We start from the raw sequence: 21,229 nt of genomic DNA, 5'->3' as shown, positions 1-21,229 counted from the left end.
CAAATAATATGTCAGGCCGTGTAGAAGTTACTGACATATTTTAATGGTTAGATGGAAGCTTTGACCTCAGAGTGATGAGGAATATTTAAAGTATGACGAAAGTCACTCAGTATGTTTCAGCTGCTGGGGATCTTGCCTGAAGTTACAAAGGGTTATCTGAATCCAGACTTAAAAAGCTCTGTGGAGCTCTGCTGTGGAGCTTTTTGAGTCTTGATCAGAGCGGTGGAGTGATGGACCAGGCAACAGGTGACAGAGCAATGCTGCCATCTAAAACGCCTCATCACCAGCTACTAAAAATGCTGAGCTGCTGCACAGAGGCACTTTGGGCATTCAGTGTGGATTGTTGCCATTCTGGTTATACTAAGCAGGGAGGGGAGGTTAAAAAAAATCAAAGCTTTGAGTCTTTATCTTAAAAATAGGTACTGGGAAAGCATCTGACTTTCATTCCTCTGTGACTCAGTTAAGACAGTGTTTCACTGTATGAGTGTATGTGTGTGTAATATGACAGGGCTTTTTTAATATAGACCCACCAACCAGTTTGGAAACCATGATGTCACACACCCTCAGGGGGTAATACGAGCCCTCAACGTGCCGACTCATTATCCATCACGTAGATACACACTCAAAACAACACACACACACACTGACCTGATGAAGCACATATGAAGATGCTTCATCAGGGTGGAGGGAAACTCATACCTTGGCCATTTTGCCAACAGGCCCAGTTTATCACATGGAAAGATGCAAAGTTACTAAAGAGCCGTAACAGCTGAACGCCTGCATAAAGAAGCTAGAGAAAGGGGACTAGGTACAAAGAGAAAACAGGAGAGAGACTTGGGAAATCATTCAGCCATGGGAGCGTTCAAAGGAAATGTATGAGCCTAAAATTCTTCCATGTGTAATGAACATAATGAATTTCCCATTTTAAAGCATTAAAAAAAAAACAGCGTGGAGCTGTTTTACTCAGATGCAAAGCTTCAGTTTAACGAGGGAAAATGCCTTTGAAAGTCTAATCTGAATAAAGTGCAGATAACTCCTGGACTTAGAGCTAATGCTAACTGCTTGTGACTGGACTGTGAATTCACTTGTGACACACCCCTCTCCCGCTTTGATTTCCTGCTCATTATCTGAGGTCTATATTTGTTTGTTCTGTATTTTATGTAGTGTTGTTTTTCAGTAGTCACCTCTCGCTGCTGCCATCGTGTTGTTTTTTCCTTCCTCTTGGGTAAAAATGTTGTATGAGCACCATTTTCACCTCACCCACACAGTTTACACTCTTTGTCTTCCATCCCCCCCCCCCCCCCCCCCCCACCGACCCACCGAGCCCCCCTGAAATTGCTGTCACATTTTTAAAAAAAAAAAAGGTGTGATAATGCAAGAGTTCCTCTGCTGTCAGGAAATTATTTTTGCCAAAATGTCCTTTTAGTCATAGAATGTAACTAGGAAAATTTGAAATTTCTTATGTCTTTTATAGATCCTGAAATGATTTTCTGCTTTGTTTCAGGATCTAAAATTAGATAAATACATTCTCAGATGCACTACACCACATGACATATTGTATCTTGTCATTATTTATCAAAAACTGACGCGAAATGCAGAAGCAGTGTGTGAAAAATGAACACACCCCAGTTTGTAGAACCACTTTTACCAGCAATAACTTAAAGTAATGTTCTTTTGTATGACTTTATCAGTGTCTCACATCGTTGTGGAGGAATTTTTGAACCACTCGAACCACGCACCAGTGCATTGAGGTTTGTGTGCATCCATTTATGCACAGCTCCTGTAACGTCTTGCCATAGTATTTAAATAGGTTTGAGGTCTGGACTGGCTGGGCCATTTCACCACCTTGATTCTATCTTTTTCAGACATTATGTTGTCCTTGAGTTAATGACTGGAGGGTCCCCGGGTCCTGTGGCTGCAAAAATAAGCCCAAATCCTACCCCCTCCACCACCATGCTTGACAGTGGGTATGAGGTGTTTGTGCTGATATGCTGTGTTTGTTTGTTTGTTTCCAAATGCTCTGCATTATGGCCAAACATGTCCACTTGAATCTTATCTGTTCAAGAGACATTATTCTAGAAGCCTTGCGGTGTATTCAGATTCAGATTCAGGTTTTCAAACATGTGCTCCAGTGTTCCTTTATGCAGAGGTTATGTTCTGACAACCCTTTGAAACAAGCAATACTTCTTCAGTCTTTTTGTAGTAGTGTTGTCATTAACCCTAAAGTTTTAGTATGCTCATTGAATCATGTAGATCTCTGAGATGTAGCTCTTGGTTGGCACTGGCAGTGGTCTGATCTTAGGGTGAATTTGCTGTGACACCAATCCTGGGAAGACTGCCTTGAATCTTTGTCGCCATAGAATGGTGGACTTCAAGTAGTTTGTAAATGGCCTTATAACTCTTGCCAGATTGAGAGGTAGCAACAGAATCTGTGCTGCTCACACATGCTGATGATCAAGTAATCAAGTGCATGTGATGAGCACCACCTGGCTGCTACTTACTCTTATAATTACTATAGAAGAAATAAGGGCGCACTTAGTTTTTCACAAAATGCTTCTGCATAATGACTTAGTTTTTGTTCTACAAATAATGACACTGTGTGATTCACTGGGCAGCCAAAAAAAGTTAAACTCTAAGATTTCATTGGACAACCTTTAGCTTTGTTGGCAGGACACAATCACTGTGGTATTTCAATTAACTTATGCAATGTCACAATATTTATTTCCATCCAGAGTTTCATGAATTATTCACAAAGATCTCCTAGAAGTGACGACAGGAGAGTTGGACTGTTAAAGTCTTCTCAAACACATCCCAAAGATCCTCAGTGTGATAAAGGTTTCAACTCTGTGGTGGCCAATCCATGTGCGAAAATGATGTCTCGTGCTCTCTGAACTATGAATCCTGGCATCCCATCCCATGTCCATGCAATCAAAGAAGAAACAACTTGATCATTTTAGGTATATTCAGTTAGTCAGCTCATTTTTTTGGCACTAAATATTGCTGAACCTAGACCTCAGACCTCCAATCCAATGAAAGGCTCTCACCTACAGTGTCCAGGCATGTGTCGTTTGCCCCAATATATGAAATCTCAGAGTTTAAAGTAAAGTTTCAAGTTCCAAGTAAAGATACAGCTTACTGTCCCCATATATACATATTAAAAATATACTTAATACTTTGACAGCATCACATTTACTCTTTATTCTGTGAACGCTTATTCCAGCATTTTGTTATATTTCTTAGTTAATACTCACATCCAAATGGATATTTTCACATTTGAATGGTTATACTGAGAACTGCAGTTTCCTAACATTCCCAGCATATTCAAATGCTGAAATTAATTTAATTTCAATTTAGTTCTCTTCTCTTTTATTCAAACAACAGTTGCCTCAAGGTGCTTTATATTATAAGGTAAAGGCCCTGCAATAATACAGAGAAATGACCCCCTTTGAGCAAGCACTTGGTGACAGTGGGAAAGAAAAACTCCCACTTAACGGGAAGAAACCTTGAGGAGAACCAGGCTCAGGAAGAGGCAGCCATCTGCCATTGGCTGGGGTCGGGGGGGAGGAAGATAGAACAAAAACACACTGAGAGCTTTCAAATAAACGCTTAATGAGTTTGAGAAATGGCCTCAATAACCAAGTTCAGTTCATAGTGTCTGGTTTCTTGCTGTTTATTGTTTGTGAAAGACATGGGAATCATGGAAATCTCTGAAGGTTTTGCATGTTGCATGCTTTCTAAGAAGAAAAATATCTGTCCTTGATGCTGTTTGGATTTGATGCCTACGCATACTAAGTATTTGGGAATCTTCGCTTGTCTCTCCGTCACCAGAGGAGAATGATTTAAATTGCTGTACATTTTCACATTTCCTGTTTCTGGACATCTGTAAAACTGCATGCTGGGAAGTAGCAGAAGAATGGAGGTCATAATTTAGGCAAAGAGGGGGGTGGGGGGGGTGGGGGTGAGAGAAGTTAGTGTCTGCATGGCCTCTGGGGAGCTTGGTTACAAGTTTTTAGGTGACCCCTCTTCTGTTCTCCTGTCGCTTTAGCTTACACCCTCCCATTGCTTACACAGTCTATGTACTTATTGCTCTATACTAAGCCCATCAGCATTTTGTATGTGTGTTGTGTCATGGCCTCTTTCTCTTTTTATCTATCCCGCTTTCCCTCCATGCTGTTAATGCCTTATTTTGAGAGTTCCCTCAGGGAACGCTGTGTTTTCAGGGGCAAGAGAAGAAGGAATCCTGGGATATAATGTGGGCGTTTGGTAAAAGTGCTGAAAGCCATAGTCACCTTCTGAGACACAGACCACCCCCTCCTTTTAGTGTGTCTCAGCGCAGGGGTGTGGAGGCAGGGGGTCAAAAATCCTCTGACCTCCACGCCCACTCAGAACATGTGGGAATGGTAAAATTATCCTATATTTAACCCCCAGGTGTCTGCCTTGTGTGTGTATGTGAGTAACAGTAACTGAGTCATCTGCAGCTGGGTGGTACATGGGTTATCTTATAGGGCGGAAAAAAAGTGGGTGGGTTTGGAAAAGCTGTTCTCCCCCTTAATACACCACAGTCACCTCCCTGGGATAAGAACTTTCTCAGTTAAATATGTCTGAGGTTGAATGTGTGTACATTAGATATATGTGAAATCCAATCAAACATTAACTGTGTGGTTACAGAAAGCCACCGAGAATTTAATGGCAATCTCCCACCCTCTCAGCTAGATAATCATACAAAACTTAATGCAAGAGAAGAACAAAAAAGTCACCTTCAAAGAATAAAAAAAACATTTTTCTTCTTTGTAGAGTGAAAGTAACACATAATTAATACTTTTTTTTGTTTTACACAGAGAATATTGGTGCTTATGTGGCTGTGGAGGGGGCATTTGCACATAAAATATTTACATTTTCAAAGAAGGCAACAATGCTGAGTCAAATAAATTAATGCTATTACCCATCAAAAGGGCAGCTTTATATGGTTATTCACTATAAAGTGAAAAAAAAAAGCTTGGCTCAGCACAAACCTTCCAAACATCTGACTTACTAAGAGCACTGAGTAATTCCCATTAGTCAGAGAAGGGATTTTACCCCTCTGTCTTCTGGTGAGGATTTCTTTAAGTCTTCGTTCTCAGAGGAAGTCTGGATTCTGATTCATCTCCCTGCCAAAAACTACACAAAGCTGGGAGAGCAAGCCACATTAAGGTGCTCGTTAAGGCACACACTTTCCCTCAAGTATATTTGTTACCACATGCTTGTTCAAAGGCGCAAAGTTTACACTATGGTGTATTTCAAATGAAGTCTGTCCCGTGACCTGTGCCACGTCATCTCTTCTCGCCTCCATTTCTCGTGTCTCTGTCTACCACATTGTCCAGTTATACAAAAAAAGAGAAAAAAACGAGAAAGAATGAAACCATACAAAGACACCCACACAAACAAACTCAAACATAAATACAGTTGCCCCATACTCTCAACACGCACAGTCCGTACACTTTAAGACCTCCGAGCCAGCAGAGCGATAAGATTAGAGGAAGTATGTGGGTGTGAAATAGCTGCGGTGTGGGACTTTCTGGATTCACACAATCTTCACTGACTGCAGGCCCTGCTTTTTATTAGAGTTCCAGCTGATGGGAATACACAGACACTGATGACACCCACACTCATATCCTGCACAGATACCGAATTCATACACTAATATGTTAAACAAGCTAAAACTTATGCATCAATCCTCCCCTGTCTGCAAAGCCAGACGCAGCTATTCTTAGGTACGATCACACAGAAAGAAATCCTTTATATAATGTATATTTGTGGACCTGAAACACTGCTATCATTCAAAGAAAAAAAAATCTCAGCGTTTCCATAAATACTGCAGAAAAGAAGCTACGGAGGCTGAAGTTGATCTCAGGGCAGTAACCCTGAGGTTGTGACTTCTGCTCTGGAGCAAACAAAGTGAAACCCAGAACCATCAGTGGGTCCATTAACAAAGCCAGAGGCCGGACAAGGCTTTCTTTGTTTCATAATTAATGCAAACATGATAAGCGTGACATTGACTGTTGGGCGGGCCGTACATCAGCGTCCTCGACACATGAAAATGAACGTTGCCATTCATCATTAAACACGGCTAATGGACCCCACAAGACTGAATTATTAAGCACAACACAAGAGACCTTTGTGCCAGATTAATGGAAGCACACAGGACGGCGTATTTATTACAGTGATATAGAATAGTGAAAGTGTTATCACAGCGATTGTTGGCCATACAGGAGGCTGAGACTTTGTGCAAGTTAACGCAACAGGAACACAGTCGCCTTTGTGTTGCTGGTGTGCATATAAAATATCCATTGTCGCATTCTGAATTTGTGTTCAAGGATCAGGGTTTCTACTTGTGTACATCAAATATTCCAAACTATAAATATACTATGCGTTACAAAGAGGGGGGTGAATGTTATTTTCATGTTTCCTGTGGGATGTAGTCGGTCTCCAATTGGTTTAATGTGTTTGCTGGAAACTGCTAGAAAAGACAAAATGGGGGGGGGGGGGGGGGGGGGGGGGGGGAGCAAGGCAATCGTGCAGATGAACAGTGAAAATAAAGGAAGGATTCGTTTACACTTTGATTTTTCTTCAGGATAAAAAGATTTATTTACATTCTTATCTATATAGTTGCTCATATTGGCTTGATTTGAGTCAGTTAAAAGCCAAAAATCCATAGTTTTTCCTCCATACTATACAGGTTGCAGCATTTTTCTGCCTTCCAGACACTGCACAGAGTGAAAGCTGTGATCAAAAATAGCAGTTGTTCTCTGTGCTTGTCAATAAGAGCCCTCCTGAGAAGCAGACTTGCTGGAAAAACCCTCCAAACAGGGGAGAACTGAGAAGGGTTTCTGAACTCTCAGAGCCATGGTCCACAGGCTATTGATTGTTTATTTGGTTGGAAAGTTGCCCTGTGATCACATTTCCCTAATTGAGGTAGATTACAGAAAGAAATACAATGCTGCATAAATTAGGTTGCATGGTGCTCTTCTTCTACTGAATTTCATGTCATAATGGTCCAGTAATTGGATTTGGTGTATTGTGCATTAGGCCTTGTTTAGGAAAGAGAGGAATACAGACTGACTATCAGTAACAAACAGTAACATGAAGACAGGGTGAAATGTTCCTGTAATTTAAAAGGATTCACCACAATTTAAACAATGTAGACTTTGCAAAAGACTCTAAAGTCCTTATATTTATCAGTACAACCCTGTCTTTTAAAATAGAATCAGAGGCTGTAGTCTTCTCTGTAATGTCTTAATATCATAAATGCTATTCACCGCAGAAAGAGAGAGAAAAAGAAAAGGACAACAGGGCTTTGAAAAATGATGCTGGTCGATCTATACAACCACAGCGGAAAATTATTCAAGTTGCTAATTCATTGCAAGACAACAAATTAAGCGGAGTGGTTTAATTAATCAGTTAATATTCAGGACTTGAGGAGCAGCTTAGTGAGCCCGCTGTTCTTGGATGTTATCCAAAGGGACATCTTTAGCATAAATTAACACACGGGGCACAGAGACTATCGTTTAAAGCAAGGAATTAGTTTTATGGTTATGTTCTTCAATGCTGCAGACACATGGTTCTCTAGGGTGATACTGAACTAATGGGAATCCAGACACTCATCTAATGGGGGCCATTACAATCCACATTGCATTTTTAATGAGACGGTTGGAGCTGTTGGCGCCTTGTGTCAGGGACATTCACCAGTGCTGGTTTTTACCTGGTTCAGAATTCAGTGATGGGACAGTTTTAAAGTCTTTCGGGTGCGATGGATCATAAAGTGGCATCTGGGGACGCGTCAGTCTCAGATATTACAGCTGTTTACCTCTCTACATTATAAAAGGTTTCTATTAATTTATACTAGCCTAAAGAGTTCAGAAACATATGATGATCTTGGGACAATATGGGAAACATTAGCTCCACCTTAACCAAAGCCAACACTGATATCCTACTCATCCACAAATACTTCATAGTATCTTCTATCATTCATATTACTGTTAAGTGAATTTGTACATAATCTGCACTATTCTACATTTCCAATGCAGGATGTTTACTTGCAGTTAATTAATTCTGTATTGCAGTATTGCTGCTGTTCCTTGGCTTAAGGACCTCTGCTCTAAATCTATCACTATAGAACAAAGACTTGTTTAAATTTTACAAGGTACTAAGGCACAATATCTTCACTCCTTCCTCTTGTCACCCCTCCTCCTACATCTACAACATTCTTTATTGGATCTTTAAAGTATAAATCATGATGCTCTGCAGCAAACATTGCACGTAGTGATCAGAGAGGGGGGCTGCTGATGCCTGAAAACTGGTGAGATTGCATGTGTCTTTGTGCAGGAGACTTCAGGTTAAGGCTGAATATGTAACCAGGAGCACAGGCTGGCTATCTGTGGGTTTCACTGGTGTAAGGACATACTAGGACCCAATAAAGATATCTTCACCTAATAATGATGTAAGATTATTCATGAATCTCATCCCTGCTGCCTTCAGACACTGAGGTGGCTCCACTCCGATCGCCCATACTAAAGCAGACAGGTCGTCCTCAGCAGGGGGAGGGGGGCCACCTGCTGTCCCGCTCCTCGCTGCAGAAGCTGTGACAGCACATATTTCGCGAACAGCTGGAAGGAAAGGCAGTCCTGCAACACCTGAGCGGGCTTAACGATACGACGTCGTGCGCACTGGAGACGCGCGATAGCTGCTCCATCCTGGGGGATCCCGAAATGATGCCCCGTGTGCCGGGCGGCGGCCGGACAGCATACACTGGCACATTTCTGTCGGCATGCCTGATCTCTGCATGTCAAGCCGCACAGAGCTGTGGGGAGGTCCAGTGCGGCGTCAACCAGCACTGCTGTCCGCCCACCGTCACAGGGAACACCAGTGCCAGCTCGAAGGTGAGCTGCTGCCAGCTCTCCATCCACGCATTTTTCGACAACGTCGGCTGGTTCACGCGGAAGCTGTCCGGCATCCTGATCCTGTTGCTGCTCTTTGCCATGGGCTACTTCATCCAGCGGATCATCTGCCCTCGGCCCCGGCGGCACCCGCACCACGACCGCGGCGAGGAGCCGTCCCTCTTTCACGGACACACATCGGCGTCCCAGGATTCCCTGCTGGAGCGGTACCCCGAATACAACCTCGGGGGCTTTGCCTCTCCAAACCTGCCGGCCTATGACGAAGTTAAGTATTTGCCCACCTATGAGGAAAGCATGCAAGACATGCACAGAGACCGGTCCGGTGAGAACTTGTTGTCCGAAAACGAGAGTGGCGGCCAGGGCAGAGGGAGAGCAACAGGACCGAGATCCGGAGACCAGAGGCTGGCTGCCCTAGAGGTCTCAGGACCTCAGAGCCCAAGGACATCCAACTCTGTTTGACGGAGACTGGGCAAGACTACAGAAACATTATTATTCTTATTTTAATATAGTCAGGGTAAAAAAAAATCTTGCAGAGATACAACGAACAAGTGCAATTATACTCCTGAATGTAACGAATAAAAGAGAAGGCTGAGAAAAATGCAGGACTACGTGTTTTCTGAGATAACAGGAACCTGCTTTCCTTTTGTATGCAAATGACCGCTTGGGTTATGGAAAGCAGATTATAAAGTAAGCGGAGGAGGCTGAAATTGAGGCGCTTTGTGTTGGGAATAGCTAAATTGGCTCCGGTACAATCGCATTAAGCTTTTTTCAAACTTCAGCACCTCAATTTAACGGCAGCATGAAACAGATTTCCTGTCAAACTGAGGTTCTCTCTTAGTGCTTAATATACTGCCGAACCTGAAAAATTCTCATACTATTTTGTAGAGCTTTTTCTTTATTAAATTTGCATCCAAAAAAAGAAAATAGTTTTTTCAGTCCCCTTAGACATGGACTGAAAGAGAGAAAGGATTAGGCAAATATCTGTTATAATTCTTTCTGAGACACTTTTTTTTAAACCAGCCAGCCCTGGAGTCTAGCTTATCAGCATGAAGGCAGCAATCTACCCCCACATACACACTTCACTGGGAGCTGATAGATGAGCATTATATAAATGACCTGCTCGATGCTTGACATCTCTCCTGTGAGTGAAGCCTTACTGCCCCAGGTCCCAGCTTATGAACTCAAGGAGAAGAAAAATATGAATGAGATTACAGCTTCCAGACTGATAAGAGCTAAAGTTGCACTTTTATGAAGGCATGTCAGAGAAGATAGCTGCTATCCCAAGGAGCAAAACAGAAAAATACTAGCTGACACGCGCCACTGAAGAAAATGTAGTACTTTCTTTGTTAAAGCAGAAGGATTTGAAGATGCCAGATGAGAATACCTTCAAGTCTGCTTTTGCAGATGCTAACTGTCCTAACAAAACAAGAAGTTACACTTTAGCTCATCTGAAAACTAAGCAGATTTTGAGAAAACATGCTTTCTGTGAATTAATGCCATACATATGTTATAATACTGAAAATGCAATTTTGTTCATTTAGTATTTCTTTACCTTGTGATTGACTGGGTGTCTGGTAAATAGTCACCCTCTCCATATCGTATTGTCTTATCTTTAGGGCCAGGCCAAAAATTCTAATGAGAATCTGCATTACTGCTGGATGTAAGCCAGCCAAACGTCTTTTGTTGTACGAACAGTATTGGATCATTTCTAATTTACAATAATGGAAGGTTCTGAAAGATCTGCATTTTTTTTACATATGAACTGAAAGAAAAAACACTTTTCAATTTATTTGCCCGTCAACTTCAAGATGGACAAATGTTTTCAGTTTCTTGTGCAGAAATGAAAAGAGGTGTTTGTATATAAACAATGCACCAAATTAAATCCCATTAAAGATACAAGAGCAGGTGTAAAGCAGATAATAACCATGAGCTTATCAAATCAACTAAACTGATTTATCCCAGAAGCTCCAAAGTGCTCATCTTTCATCATTCCGAACAATGCAGAACCGTATCTGTAAAGCTAGCCTTTACAATTAGAGACCCTGAGTTGATCCCAACTCTAAAAGTCTGAGTGTGATTGTGGTGGCTTTTGTAAACCAATATCGCCTGACCATAATGGCAGAGCCAGTAGTGATCACTGATGGCTTTCTTTTCCTGAGGGACATTTGTGGGCGGCTGGAGTTTGGACTTAAAAGCATTAAATCCAGACTAAAACAACCACTGATGGGTATATGAGGTAAAGGATCTGAGACCCTGAGCGGCATGAGGCCATGTTTGAGGGCTAATGAACCCATGAGAAGTGTGATTGTTGCGTTTCATTTTCTCCTTCCTAGTCAGTGTAGTTCACTATATACCGACTTCCATTTGTAAACATCAACAGTAAAGCTGTATGTCTTCTCTCAGGGGAGAGGATAGTTATATACGCTCATGGGAGATGCAAATCTATAAAAACACAGGGATAAATACAGTATTGGTACACTCAGTGGGTTTTGAATCAGAGCCCATAATTCAGTTATCGTATTGCTCTCTGGTATAAGGAACAGACAAACTTCAAAACGTCAAATCAATGAGCATTATCCTTCTCTATCCTCATAAATTCTCTATTACATCCGGGAAGTGTATTTTTGGGAGAGCTTGGCTATCAATTTAATATATGAGAACCAGCCAGATATACACTTCTATGGTTTAATAAAAGAAGAGCATCTGTTTGGCACTGTGTGCTGTGTAGCTTCAAAAATATGAAATGTTTACACTGACCATTTCATTGTAAGATATTTGCCACTGGGACTCAAAACTATAGAAAGTCTAATCTAAATGTGACTTTTATATTCTTAACATTAAGATATGGCTGAAGGTAGAGGCGTGGAATTGAGTGAATCAGGTATATCACGCAATGCATGGTTTAAGAGAAAGCATGAACTGATTTCACATGTTGCTGTTTATTGTGTGTGGCCACTCCCAGCAGTAATGGATGTGAAACGTGGTCATCCAGTTCCACCATTTAGCTGTTTTCTCACATCTATATGGTTTGAGGTGAAGGAGTTGTTTGGATAAAGCGTGCTTGATGCCAAGCACATGATGCTCACTTGCTTTGTGTTAAATTACAGGAAAATCGTCACTACTCTTGTATTATGTGGAATTTGAACACGGAAGACGTTCAGTGAACCCAACTAGCTTTAACCTCAATGACTAATTAATGATTTATTTTTTCTGCTCTTAAAAATACATTAGTTCAGATAGATAGTTGGTGGAAAGACAGAAATAAAAAGAAGTGAGGTGACCAAAACTGCAGGAAAACTGCTAAGAAAAAAAAAGCAGCAAGAGAGACCCAACCCAAGAGAGAGATTTTCCTGTTTTCTGTGATGTGTGTCTGTTGCCACTCACTGTTTCATCTTGTTCACTTTCAACCGTATCCATCTGCATCTTCATGACATAGTATAGGAGCCCTTTCTGAAGAGCCCTGAGAAAGATGTTCATCCTCCTGGACCACTAGTGGAGATGAATAGGCTATTACCCTCTGCTGATGTAGTGGCCCTTTGCCAACCAGGGGGTGGAGCTCCGTGGCAAGTGGTCTGTTTCACACCTCAGCAGCGGAGGAAATACAAGAACAATTTAAAAAGAGAAGCCCTGCATTATTTTAAGACTGTGAAAACACGCATGCACACAGTAATACCTTCAGGGTGCATGTGCAAAGCTTAAAATAAATGTTCAGACCTCAAAGACAGTCCCTGATCCTTGTATAAAACCAGTAAAGTGTCACGACACAAAGGGGAAAACAAAGAAACAGGATTTTGGATCAATGCATACAGTATGGTTCACGTGCTTTATTAATGGACATTCTCGTGTTTCCACAAGGCAACACTATAAATGTGTAAACTATAAAAATATATTTTAATGTAAAAAAACAAACTGAAACATGACAAAAATAACACTCATACAAATTTACAGATGAATGCGTATACCTAGTTAACTGTTAATGAAAACAGATTAACTTTAAACTTGATTCACTCAAAATCAGTCACTACAACAGGAAGGCCACAGGTCTGTTGGTCAGAAATACAGACAGCCTTAAAAAACTTTTCAGCCACCCACAGTAACAGACTGTCATATGCGATTTTGTTTAAAGCTTTATATGTAACTTGACAAGACTATGTGTGTAGTGTAAGTCAGGTATCACAAACATCACAAAATCTCAAAATTGTTCAGTTTTGGTTTTTACATGAAGGTAATCGTACTTGCTGTACTTATTGTGGACATGACCCTCTTAAAAAAATAAAAAACATTTTTAAAAATTAACGGCGTGAGGCCACGCTGCTCCTCACAGAGGTGTTAGCAGCTCGCTCTCTCTCTTTAGACAACTCCATCTCTATCTTCGCTTGGATTTTTTCCCAGTCCACTTCAACCTGGAAGACAGTAAGATGAGATGAAATGAGAAAGTAAGAAACACTATTTTAACTGATAAACAGTTCCGGGAAGCATTTGGTAATGGGAGTTATCCCCCATTAAAAGAGAAGGAAAACAAGTTATAGTAAGCGTCTTAAAAGACTGGCTTTCAAACGTTAGTCTGGCTAAGAAAGCCGCTGCTAGATCGTCTGTAAATCCCTCCAAACTGTAAGGCTGGCTGAGCTCGGGTAGTAGAAAGTAACTTGTAATGCATTACAGTTTCTGTTTAAGAGTAATTAGTGTAAGTACTGCAAACACTTTTAAAATTAGAAATGTTTACTGAACAATTTACAGGAGTTGGGAAGGTCTTGTAGGATGATAATGGTGCTTTTTAACCTCCAGTGGTGATCACATGGGTTGAAGTCACATGCACACATTTTTCCTTGCAGTCTGACTGAAATCCTACCTACTGCTGAGTTTTTTGGGGTTAGCTGTTTACATGGGATATGATTTAGTATGGTCTGGTTATTGTATGCGCCAACACTACAAACTGGAAGAGTTTTAGTTGTGTTAAAAAACCCCAAAACAACTGTCTTATCTCTTTGGCACATGTTTGATCATCCTATTAAAGATGGATATTTACTATCTGTACAGTCCAGTAGTTTCCATTATTGTGTCGTTCTCAATTTTTTAAGAGTTGGATTAAAAACAAACTGTCCACAGAAGATCAGTTCATCTTGGAAGCTAGCATTTTTGGGAAGAGTAGACACTGTTAGGTCCATAATGTCTTAGAAAAGGACACCATTTTTATAGTTTTGCCTCACTACACTACCACAGTGGATTTTAAATAAAACTATATGTAATTGAAGTTCAGACTTTCAGCTTTAATTCAAGGGGTTAACAAATAAGTTTGGTGTTAACAGTTTATTCATCAGTTTATTATGAATTACAGCCATTTTTACAGATGGTCCCCATTTTTTAGAAGCTCAAAATTAACTGATCAGACTAACATGATTTTACATCTTATGTTATTTTAAGCATTTTTAATACTTGCATGAAGAGTCTTGAGAGAGGGACTGCACTTTGATTGAGCTTCAGATGTTATGCCTGCCTCATTTGTAATCAGGGAAACATGCCTCGTCTAACTGCTCGTCTGTCTAAATTAACTCTGAGCCTCTGACAATGGGGCCAAACTTCACTGTGGTTGTGAACAGAGGCAAAACAAAAACTGTACATATATATACCTAAAACTTTTTGGCATGACGGCAACAGTAATCAGAATGGATTTATCTTTCCGTTAACTAGTTTACAAGAAGGTTTTAACCATCTCAACCACCTTTTAAAACCAACAGAGTCTCTGTGATTCTTTTTGTTATATGGAACTTTGTTTTTATTCTATTTGCACTTTGAGACTATAATTATAATATTAGGCATTGTTGCAGTGATAAGCACTCCAGTAACACTACTGCAAGCAATATTTGGGATTAAATAGCTCAGGTGCAGCTAGAGATTTGCCTCCTTTTGCAGTTTAATGCTGTAGGCTTTTCTGATTGGGTGGTAAACAGAAATGCTAAGGTAAGATAGTTTTTCCCTAAACCAACTTTTTTTTAAGGCCACTTAGAGTGTATTAGCAGAGCAAACAAAGTTGATAACCCATGGGAAATAATTAGAAATAGACACCATCCACAGCTAAAAATGTTTCCAGTGTGTTGCTGACTAAGTCAGTTTATACAGTGCAGCAAGACAGGCCACCATAACGTACCCCTTCAGAGTACTGCAGGAATCTCTTATTGGTCTCCTTCCTGCTAAATTTTTGTAGGAACTTCTCCCTATAGGCCAGCACAGTGTCCACATGGGTCTTGTGTTTAACTGCCAGCTCCAATGCCCTGGACACAAGATGACATGATGCAGACAGACATGCATCCTCTGTGAACAAATATGCTTCACCTTAACTCTTTAAAAACTACGTTTAGACTACCTCCATAAAACAAAATCCTTACACAGCCAAAAATACAAAAAATACATACATGAATAAAAATCTCCCAAAACTGCTTATACTGTCCCTCTACTAGCTGTACATTTCCAACATGAACACATATACACAGAATTATACCTTTCCCAGTTATAAAGGTCAATGTTGACTTGTATGGCCTGGTAGATGAGACCAGCTTGTAAGAAAGCAGCTTCAGCTTCCTGGACCTGACCACTGAACAGCAGCATGTGGGCCAACGATGACTCCTTAGATGGCTGCTCCCTTAGAAAGTTGATGTATTGAACTCTAGGTAACTGAAAGAGGTGAAGCAGCAGATATGCAAAGAGAGAAGCTAGAAATACAGTATCTCTTTTCACTGACAGATTCACTGAAGTTTCACTGAATTTTTATTTTTTATGGTTTTCTGGTGGTTTACAACACTTGTGTTTAGCTGAACTAGCCAATAAGCAATGCTCTTACCTCTCCGATAGCAGCATAAGCCATCTCTGCAGTAGTCAGCTCTCTGTTTGCCATTGCCATGCCAGCGAGGCATGCCCACAAAGATTGGTCCTAGGGATAAAGGGAACAACAGCAGAGAGCATCTTTTAATGAAACTATTTTTTTTCTTTAATTAATATCGACCTATGGCATAAAAAAGGCACCTAACTCAAGGGAGGAACCGGTGTGGTGTTTACACCCTTTGCTATCAGCAGCCTGTAATAAAAACACATAGTTTGTTCCCTTTTCTTTTGCTGAATCTATGAAAAATGCCAAAGATAACACAATTTGGCAAACATAAAATAGTATAATTGCACCACCAAAGTGAATCCCAAAGAGCTATTAGCCAAAAATTTGGCATCTCTGCAGAGTGTGCTTTAGAAAAAAAGGAAACTGGACAAGTGGAGGACAAAATAACTTGCAGGCCTAAAAAAAAAAAAACATCTACAGCAGATGAGCAACATCTGAAAATATCTGAAAGAGTCTGGAAAGCTTATTGGCAGCAGCTTAATTATTCATCATAACAATGCCAATGCAATAAAACATACTGGGATAGAAAAACACAGATGAAACACTATCAGTCATGGATTGGTCATTTAAAGCCAGACATCAACATTACTGAAGCAGCGGGAGCATCGGCAACCTTTCTGATGGCGAGTGCCATTTAAAATTTCCTCAGAAGTCAGTGTGCCATATGATTGCATTAGCAATAAATTTACTGTCCACCAAGATGAGATTTACAACATACAGTACTAGGCAAAAGTCTTGAGGCATCAAGACCTGCTGCCACAGTTGGCACGCGTGCCTAGGGTTGCCGACCCCTGATCTAGATAGACGATAAAATAAAAGGCAGCCAACAGCCAAAGAAGAGCTTTGAATGTCCTTCAAGAAGCCTGAAGAACTATTCCTGAAGACTAGACAAGAAAGTTTGACTAAGAGTGTCAAAGAATAAAGTGGTCATACCAAATACTGACTTTTAAGCTGGTTAGAATTGCACAAACTCCCTTTAATCCTGCATTTTCATGCACCTTTGCACATGTTTCAATGAATCACTGCACTGCATTTTCAATTTTCCCAGCTGTGCTGTTACTTACTTAGTTTTAGAAACCAATTGCTATGGAGAGATGAAGTAAAAATTAAGTCCTTTGGCCACATTCACAAATGACATGTTTAGCAAAAAAGCACTTAATGAAAAGAGGATGTATCAGTGGGCATAAGGACAGAGTACGACTGTATCTTCAATGCATTCTGGTACACTTTACTCATACTTTAACCACGTCTTTAAACATGCATGACACACACAAAAACAGGAGGTATTTGCAGTACAAAACAACTATAAATGTAAACAAATGTGTCACCACTTTATTTCCTGCAGCTGGATTAATTAAAATTTGACCACAAATGGGCCAGCAGTTGAGCAAACTGAACTCCAGAGTCACCACTCTGTAATCTCCTGTTTTTTTCAGTATCCATCACTAAGAAAAACAGCTCCAATTAGAAACCACTCCTGCAAACAACAAATATCATCGGCAGGACTTGCCAGAGATCGTAAACATGACAACACAACTTCACGTGAAACAATTTCACGTGAAATAAACCTTTTTTTGCCTACTTAATTGTTAGGTTATAAACTTTAGTCACTGTATGTTAGGTCTGTGCTTCTTGCCTTAATTTATAACATGTTTCTGTTGACTCCTGTCAGGTGAGCACTTACTGACAACAACTGTGGTTCTGGGAAAAGCCACCAAACTCTTACCAGAAGCAGAGAGGATGGGGTCAAGGAAAAAGCTCTTAAAACTGGTGCCTCTCTCCATCCCTTTTGTTCCAACCACCCTTTGCTACTTGTTGTCCGTTTCTCCAAGCTTGTGGTTATTGCATCATTGCCTAAGCAAAGACACAGTCTCACACTGTGCTCAGTGTGTGTGAGTAATATGTTTGGAAAATCCACACATGCATGCAGCAGAGTGTGTATTTATGAGTGAGGTCTGGGGGGTTAATCTGGTAAATGGAGTCACCAGGCTAATTGAAGCTAATTAAAGCCTGCTGGTCAGGTCCCATAAACCTGTCTACTACTTTCTGGTTCAGACATAATATCCATGCATACACGTGACATAGGCCATGGGAAGCTGAACTGTAACAGAGCCCCAAGACTGGAGGATATTTAACACTGCCACAAAACTGCTAACATAAATACAACGTGAAAGAAATGTAGTAATCAATGCTAAAGTTTAATGCTCACTATGGCTTTGCTTGTACAGCTAATGCAAAGACATACACAGTTCTACAAACACTGAGACTAATTATACAATGATGTCACATCACTTACATTAAGCACATATAGAAATCACTGACACAAGTAGAAAAGAGTAAAAGACATTTCCAGTATCTTACTTTTGCATAGCAGCAGAGGCGCAGTGCATCCTCCCAGCGCGCAGAGATGCTATATTCATGCAGGAGGGCAGGAAAGGGTAGTACACTGCTGTACACCAATGAACCATCTCCTTGGCGCAATGTCACTTTGGTGCCAATGTAGTTTAGAACTTGGGGTGCACGTCTGAACTCACTTTGCAAAGACACACACAGTTTGTTACAGTAAATACTGCATTGACAGAGGGCAGAGGGAAAAAATGAGTTTGTTATGCATAAATAACATGTAAATGATTCCTGATGCTGCTTCGACAGACTCATTAACAGTGCAGATTTTACCAGTTTCCTCTACAAGCACGGCATATGTAAACCTGATAAAATGGCCCAACAGCCATGGTACCACTGTAACTTGTACTGTTCTTAGGGCGTCCTGCTTCCTGTAGTACACCATCATTGGTCATTTTTTTAGATACACCTTGCTAGTACTGGGTTAGGTCCCATTTTGCTTTCAGATCTGCTTAATTCTTCATGGCACAGATTCAAAGATTTTGGTACATGTTGACATGATAGTATCTGACACATCACAGCTTTTGAAATACTCAACCTGCCTGGCACCAGCAACCATGCCACATTCAGAGTCACTTAAACCACTTTTCTCCCCATTCTTGATGCTAAGCTTGAACTTTAGCTGGTCACCTTGACCATGTCTAAATATGTAAATGCACTGGGTTGCTGCCACATGATTGGCCAATTTGGCATTTGTGTTAATCAGCAGTTGAACAGGTATATCTAATAAAGTGGCTGGTGTATATCCAACAACCTAAAGAGAAACTTTCAGAAATTTGCAGTTTCTGATGATTTATTAGCTTTTGCCACTTAGACTTTGGTGTTCCTCAAATTTCTGCCTGCTTGAGCACTAAACGGGAATAATAAAACCAGTGAGTGAGTCCAAAATGTGCACAAAAAGTTTACAACCAAGTGTTCAGATTAGTGTAGCAGACACAAGTATAGTTTACAATTGCCTGTACTGACAGTGCAGGCACTCTGCCTTCAATGCTGGCTAACGCTGAGGAGTTCTGGCCAGAAAGCTTTGCACAGTTTGATAGATGTTGGCCATATGCATTTTGCTTTGGAGAATGAGTTAAAAGGTACAGAAAAGCTGCCTCCATTTCTGCTCTTAGTTCATATTTGACATCTTTTCCAGAAACCTCTCAGATGAAAATGCAAGGGCACTGAGAGGTTCTCTTATATACTTCTATCTACTCTGGCCAACTCTAAACTTGAATATAACCTTTTGCTGCTTTTGTAATAGGAACTTACTCGCCATTCCGGTGAATGGTATCAGCTGTTACATGCTAAAGTCACCAATTAATTCTCATCCCCATTTCTTGTACTGCATAATACCTCTCTGTCAGAACCTCTAGAATCTCCCCACGTAAGGTGGTTTTTAGAGTTGGTGCTTTGACACACCAGAGATGGTTAAATTGGCAACTGAGTATTAACAGGCACATTTAACAGAAGTGTCAAGTCCTCATAAGGAGGTTGGAGGATTGGTGGTGTGACATCTATTAGAATTAACAGCCAGGAGATGCTGGTTCACATCCTACTGGAACCTTAGTTTTGTTTTGTTTTCCTTTTACATCCACTTGCATCTACCTGTAACAACAATAACCTTTCTTTTTGAAAAACAACTCATTGGCCTATGACCAATCACTCTCACTAATGCATTACCCAGTGTGTCAAAGCAAAGACACTAATTGTTTATTAATTAGTCACACCAGGGGCTTTGCGAAAGCCCAGGGAAATTACCTGCCATCTTTTATGTACAGTGTCTTCAGTAATAATTCCTTGTCAGTGAAGACAACACTTGGGTAGTACCACACTGTGAGCTGGTTGTCTTGGATTCCACACAGGATGTTAGCAGCATCATTCCAGGCCATACTATGAACCATGCTGCCTAAAAGATAGAATATGCATGCAGCTATTACAGTAATCTAACCTTAGTTACGCACACACACACACACACACACACACACACACACACACACACACACACACACAAAACAAAGAAAGTCATCACCGATCTTGTTAAGTGCATTCCCTCCATGTCTCACCAATTTTGCAGATTTTGGGTTCTCGTCCAAGATGACGCACGGTGGTCAAATAAAGGTCACGGTTCTTGTCTATCAGGGCAATTTTCCTGTCAGTAGATGGGCCGCACTGATCCAAAGCTATCTCCAACACCTCCTGCTACATGGAAATGCACACACACATACACACAAACAAGTAAATAGGTAAGTGGGAATAGGAAAGGACAAAAGATCAGGAAAAGAAAGGAAGAGGGAGAGGCAGTTTATACCGTGACCCAACAGTCTTTCTGCCAAATGTGTGTGCTTGTAGAGTGAGGGAGAGAGAGAGAGAGAGAGAGAGTCTGTGTGTGTTTGTGTGTGAGAGTGAGTGAGAGAGAGCGAGAGAGAGAGAGAGAACCTGTGTGTGTTTCTGGCCAGAATTAGCTGGCTTTGGTCCAGTATCTTGGAGCTGTAGCGTGCTGGCAGACAAAGCCATGCTGACAAACAGTAACTACTGCTACTTCTACTTCTTTTCCCTCTCTTCTAATTCTTTTCTTCTTTTTTCTCTCTCTCACTCTCACTTTGATTCCAAACCCCATCTCCTATTTTTTTTCTTTTGTCTTTATTGTCTCTAATCTTTTGGGATTTGTGGTATATTTTTCTAAATCAGACTGTCCAAAACTAAAATTTCAACAAACTGTGTGTATGTATAGATGGAAATTAGCAATTAGAATCATCATTGAATTTCACTAAAGCTTGAAGGTTGCAAGCAAAAAGTCAACCTCCTCAGCAGGTGATCCTAAGGACACGGAAAATAAGGAGTGGAGATGGGTATTGCCAGCCTAAATTATCAACATGATCGATATTTCAGGGAAAAATGCTTTTAACACAGCCCCATTTCAACAATTACAGCAATGAAAAAAAAAAATGCCAGGACAAAGATTTACAGTCAGCAGTTTCAAACTTTTTTTCTTTCCCTTTTTCGCAATGACTTTCACAGGGTCAGG

At 40.7% G+C, this 21,229-nt stretch overlaps 3 protein-coding genes across 5 annotated transcripts in view; 1 reads left to right on the top strand and 2 right to left on the bottom strand.

Annotated features, from left to right (window-relative positions):
- Positions 1-12,446, bottom strand: part of si:dkeyp-97b10.3 (uncharacterized) — a 30,281-nt gene extending 17,835 nt beyond the window's left edge. The window contains exon 1 of the mRNA XM_087851019.1: positions 12,318-12,446. Coding sequence (XP_087707145.1) covers positions 12,318-12,325 — 8 coding nt within the window. The 5' untranslated portion in view covers positions 12,326-12,446. The remainder of the gene's footprint in view (positions 1-12,317) is intronic.
- c15h3orf80 (chromosome 15 C3orf80 homolog) lies at positions 8,547-9,627 on the top strand. The gene has a single exon (XM_035909745.2). It carries the CDS (start codon positions 8,745-8,747, stop codon positions 9,390-9,392), a length of 648 nt encoding a protein of 215 aa, XP_035765638.2. The 5' UTR covers positions 8,547-8,744; the 3' UTR covers positions 9,393-9,627.
- A 174-nt stretch (positions 12,447-12,620) lies between the features above and the next one.
- The window catches only part of ift80 (intraflagellar transport 80 homolog (Chlamydomonas)), a 40,766-nt gene continuing 32,157 nt past the window's right edge, over positions 12,621-21,229 (bottom strand). The window contains exons 14-20 of one of the 3 annotated variants that reach the window (XM_087851017.1): positions 20,268-20,400; positions 19,963-20,110; positions 18,178-18,349; positions 15,769-15,858; positions 15,430-15,602; positions 15,079-15,202; positions 12,621-13,336 (exon numbers count right to left, since the gene is read on the bottom strand). In XM_087851017.1, the coding sequence (XP_087707143.1) occupies positions 13,226-13,336; positions 15,079-15,202; positions 15,430-15,602; positions 15,769-15,858; positions 18,178-18,349; positions 19,963-20,110; positions 20,268-20,400 (951 nt within the window). In that variant the 3' untranslated portion in view covers positions 12,621-13,225. Of the gene's footprint in view, positions 13,337-15,078; positions 15,203-15,429; positions 15,603-15,768; positions 15,859-18,177; positions 18,350-19,962; positions 20,111-20,267; positions 20,404-21,229 lie in introns of all 3 variants that reach the window. The other 2 variants (XM_087851015.1, XM_087851018.1) reach the window with 2 other exon arrangements.

Source organism: Neolamprologus brichardi, chromosome 14 (assembly GCF_056152115.1).
Source record: "Neolamprologus brichardi isolate AB-2024 chromosome 14, ASM5615211v1, whole genome shotgun sequence".
Classification (NCBI taxonomy): Eukaryota; Metazoa; Chordata; class Actinopteri; order Cichliformes; family Cichlidae; genus Neolamprologus; species Neolamprologus brichardi.
The sequence above is the reverse complement of the archived record's forward strand: the minus strand, read 5'-3'. Positions and strand labels throughout refer to the sequence as shown.

Bases quoted from the DNA above. Each gene is read 5' to 3' on its own strand.
- c15h3orf80 (XM_035909745.2), top strand. From the start codon at position 8,745: ATGATGCCCCGTGTGCCGGGCGGCGGCCGGACAGCATACACTGGCACA.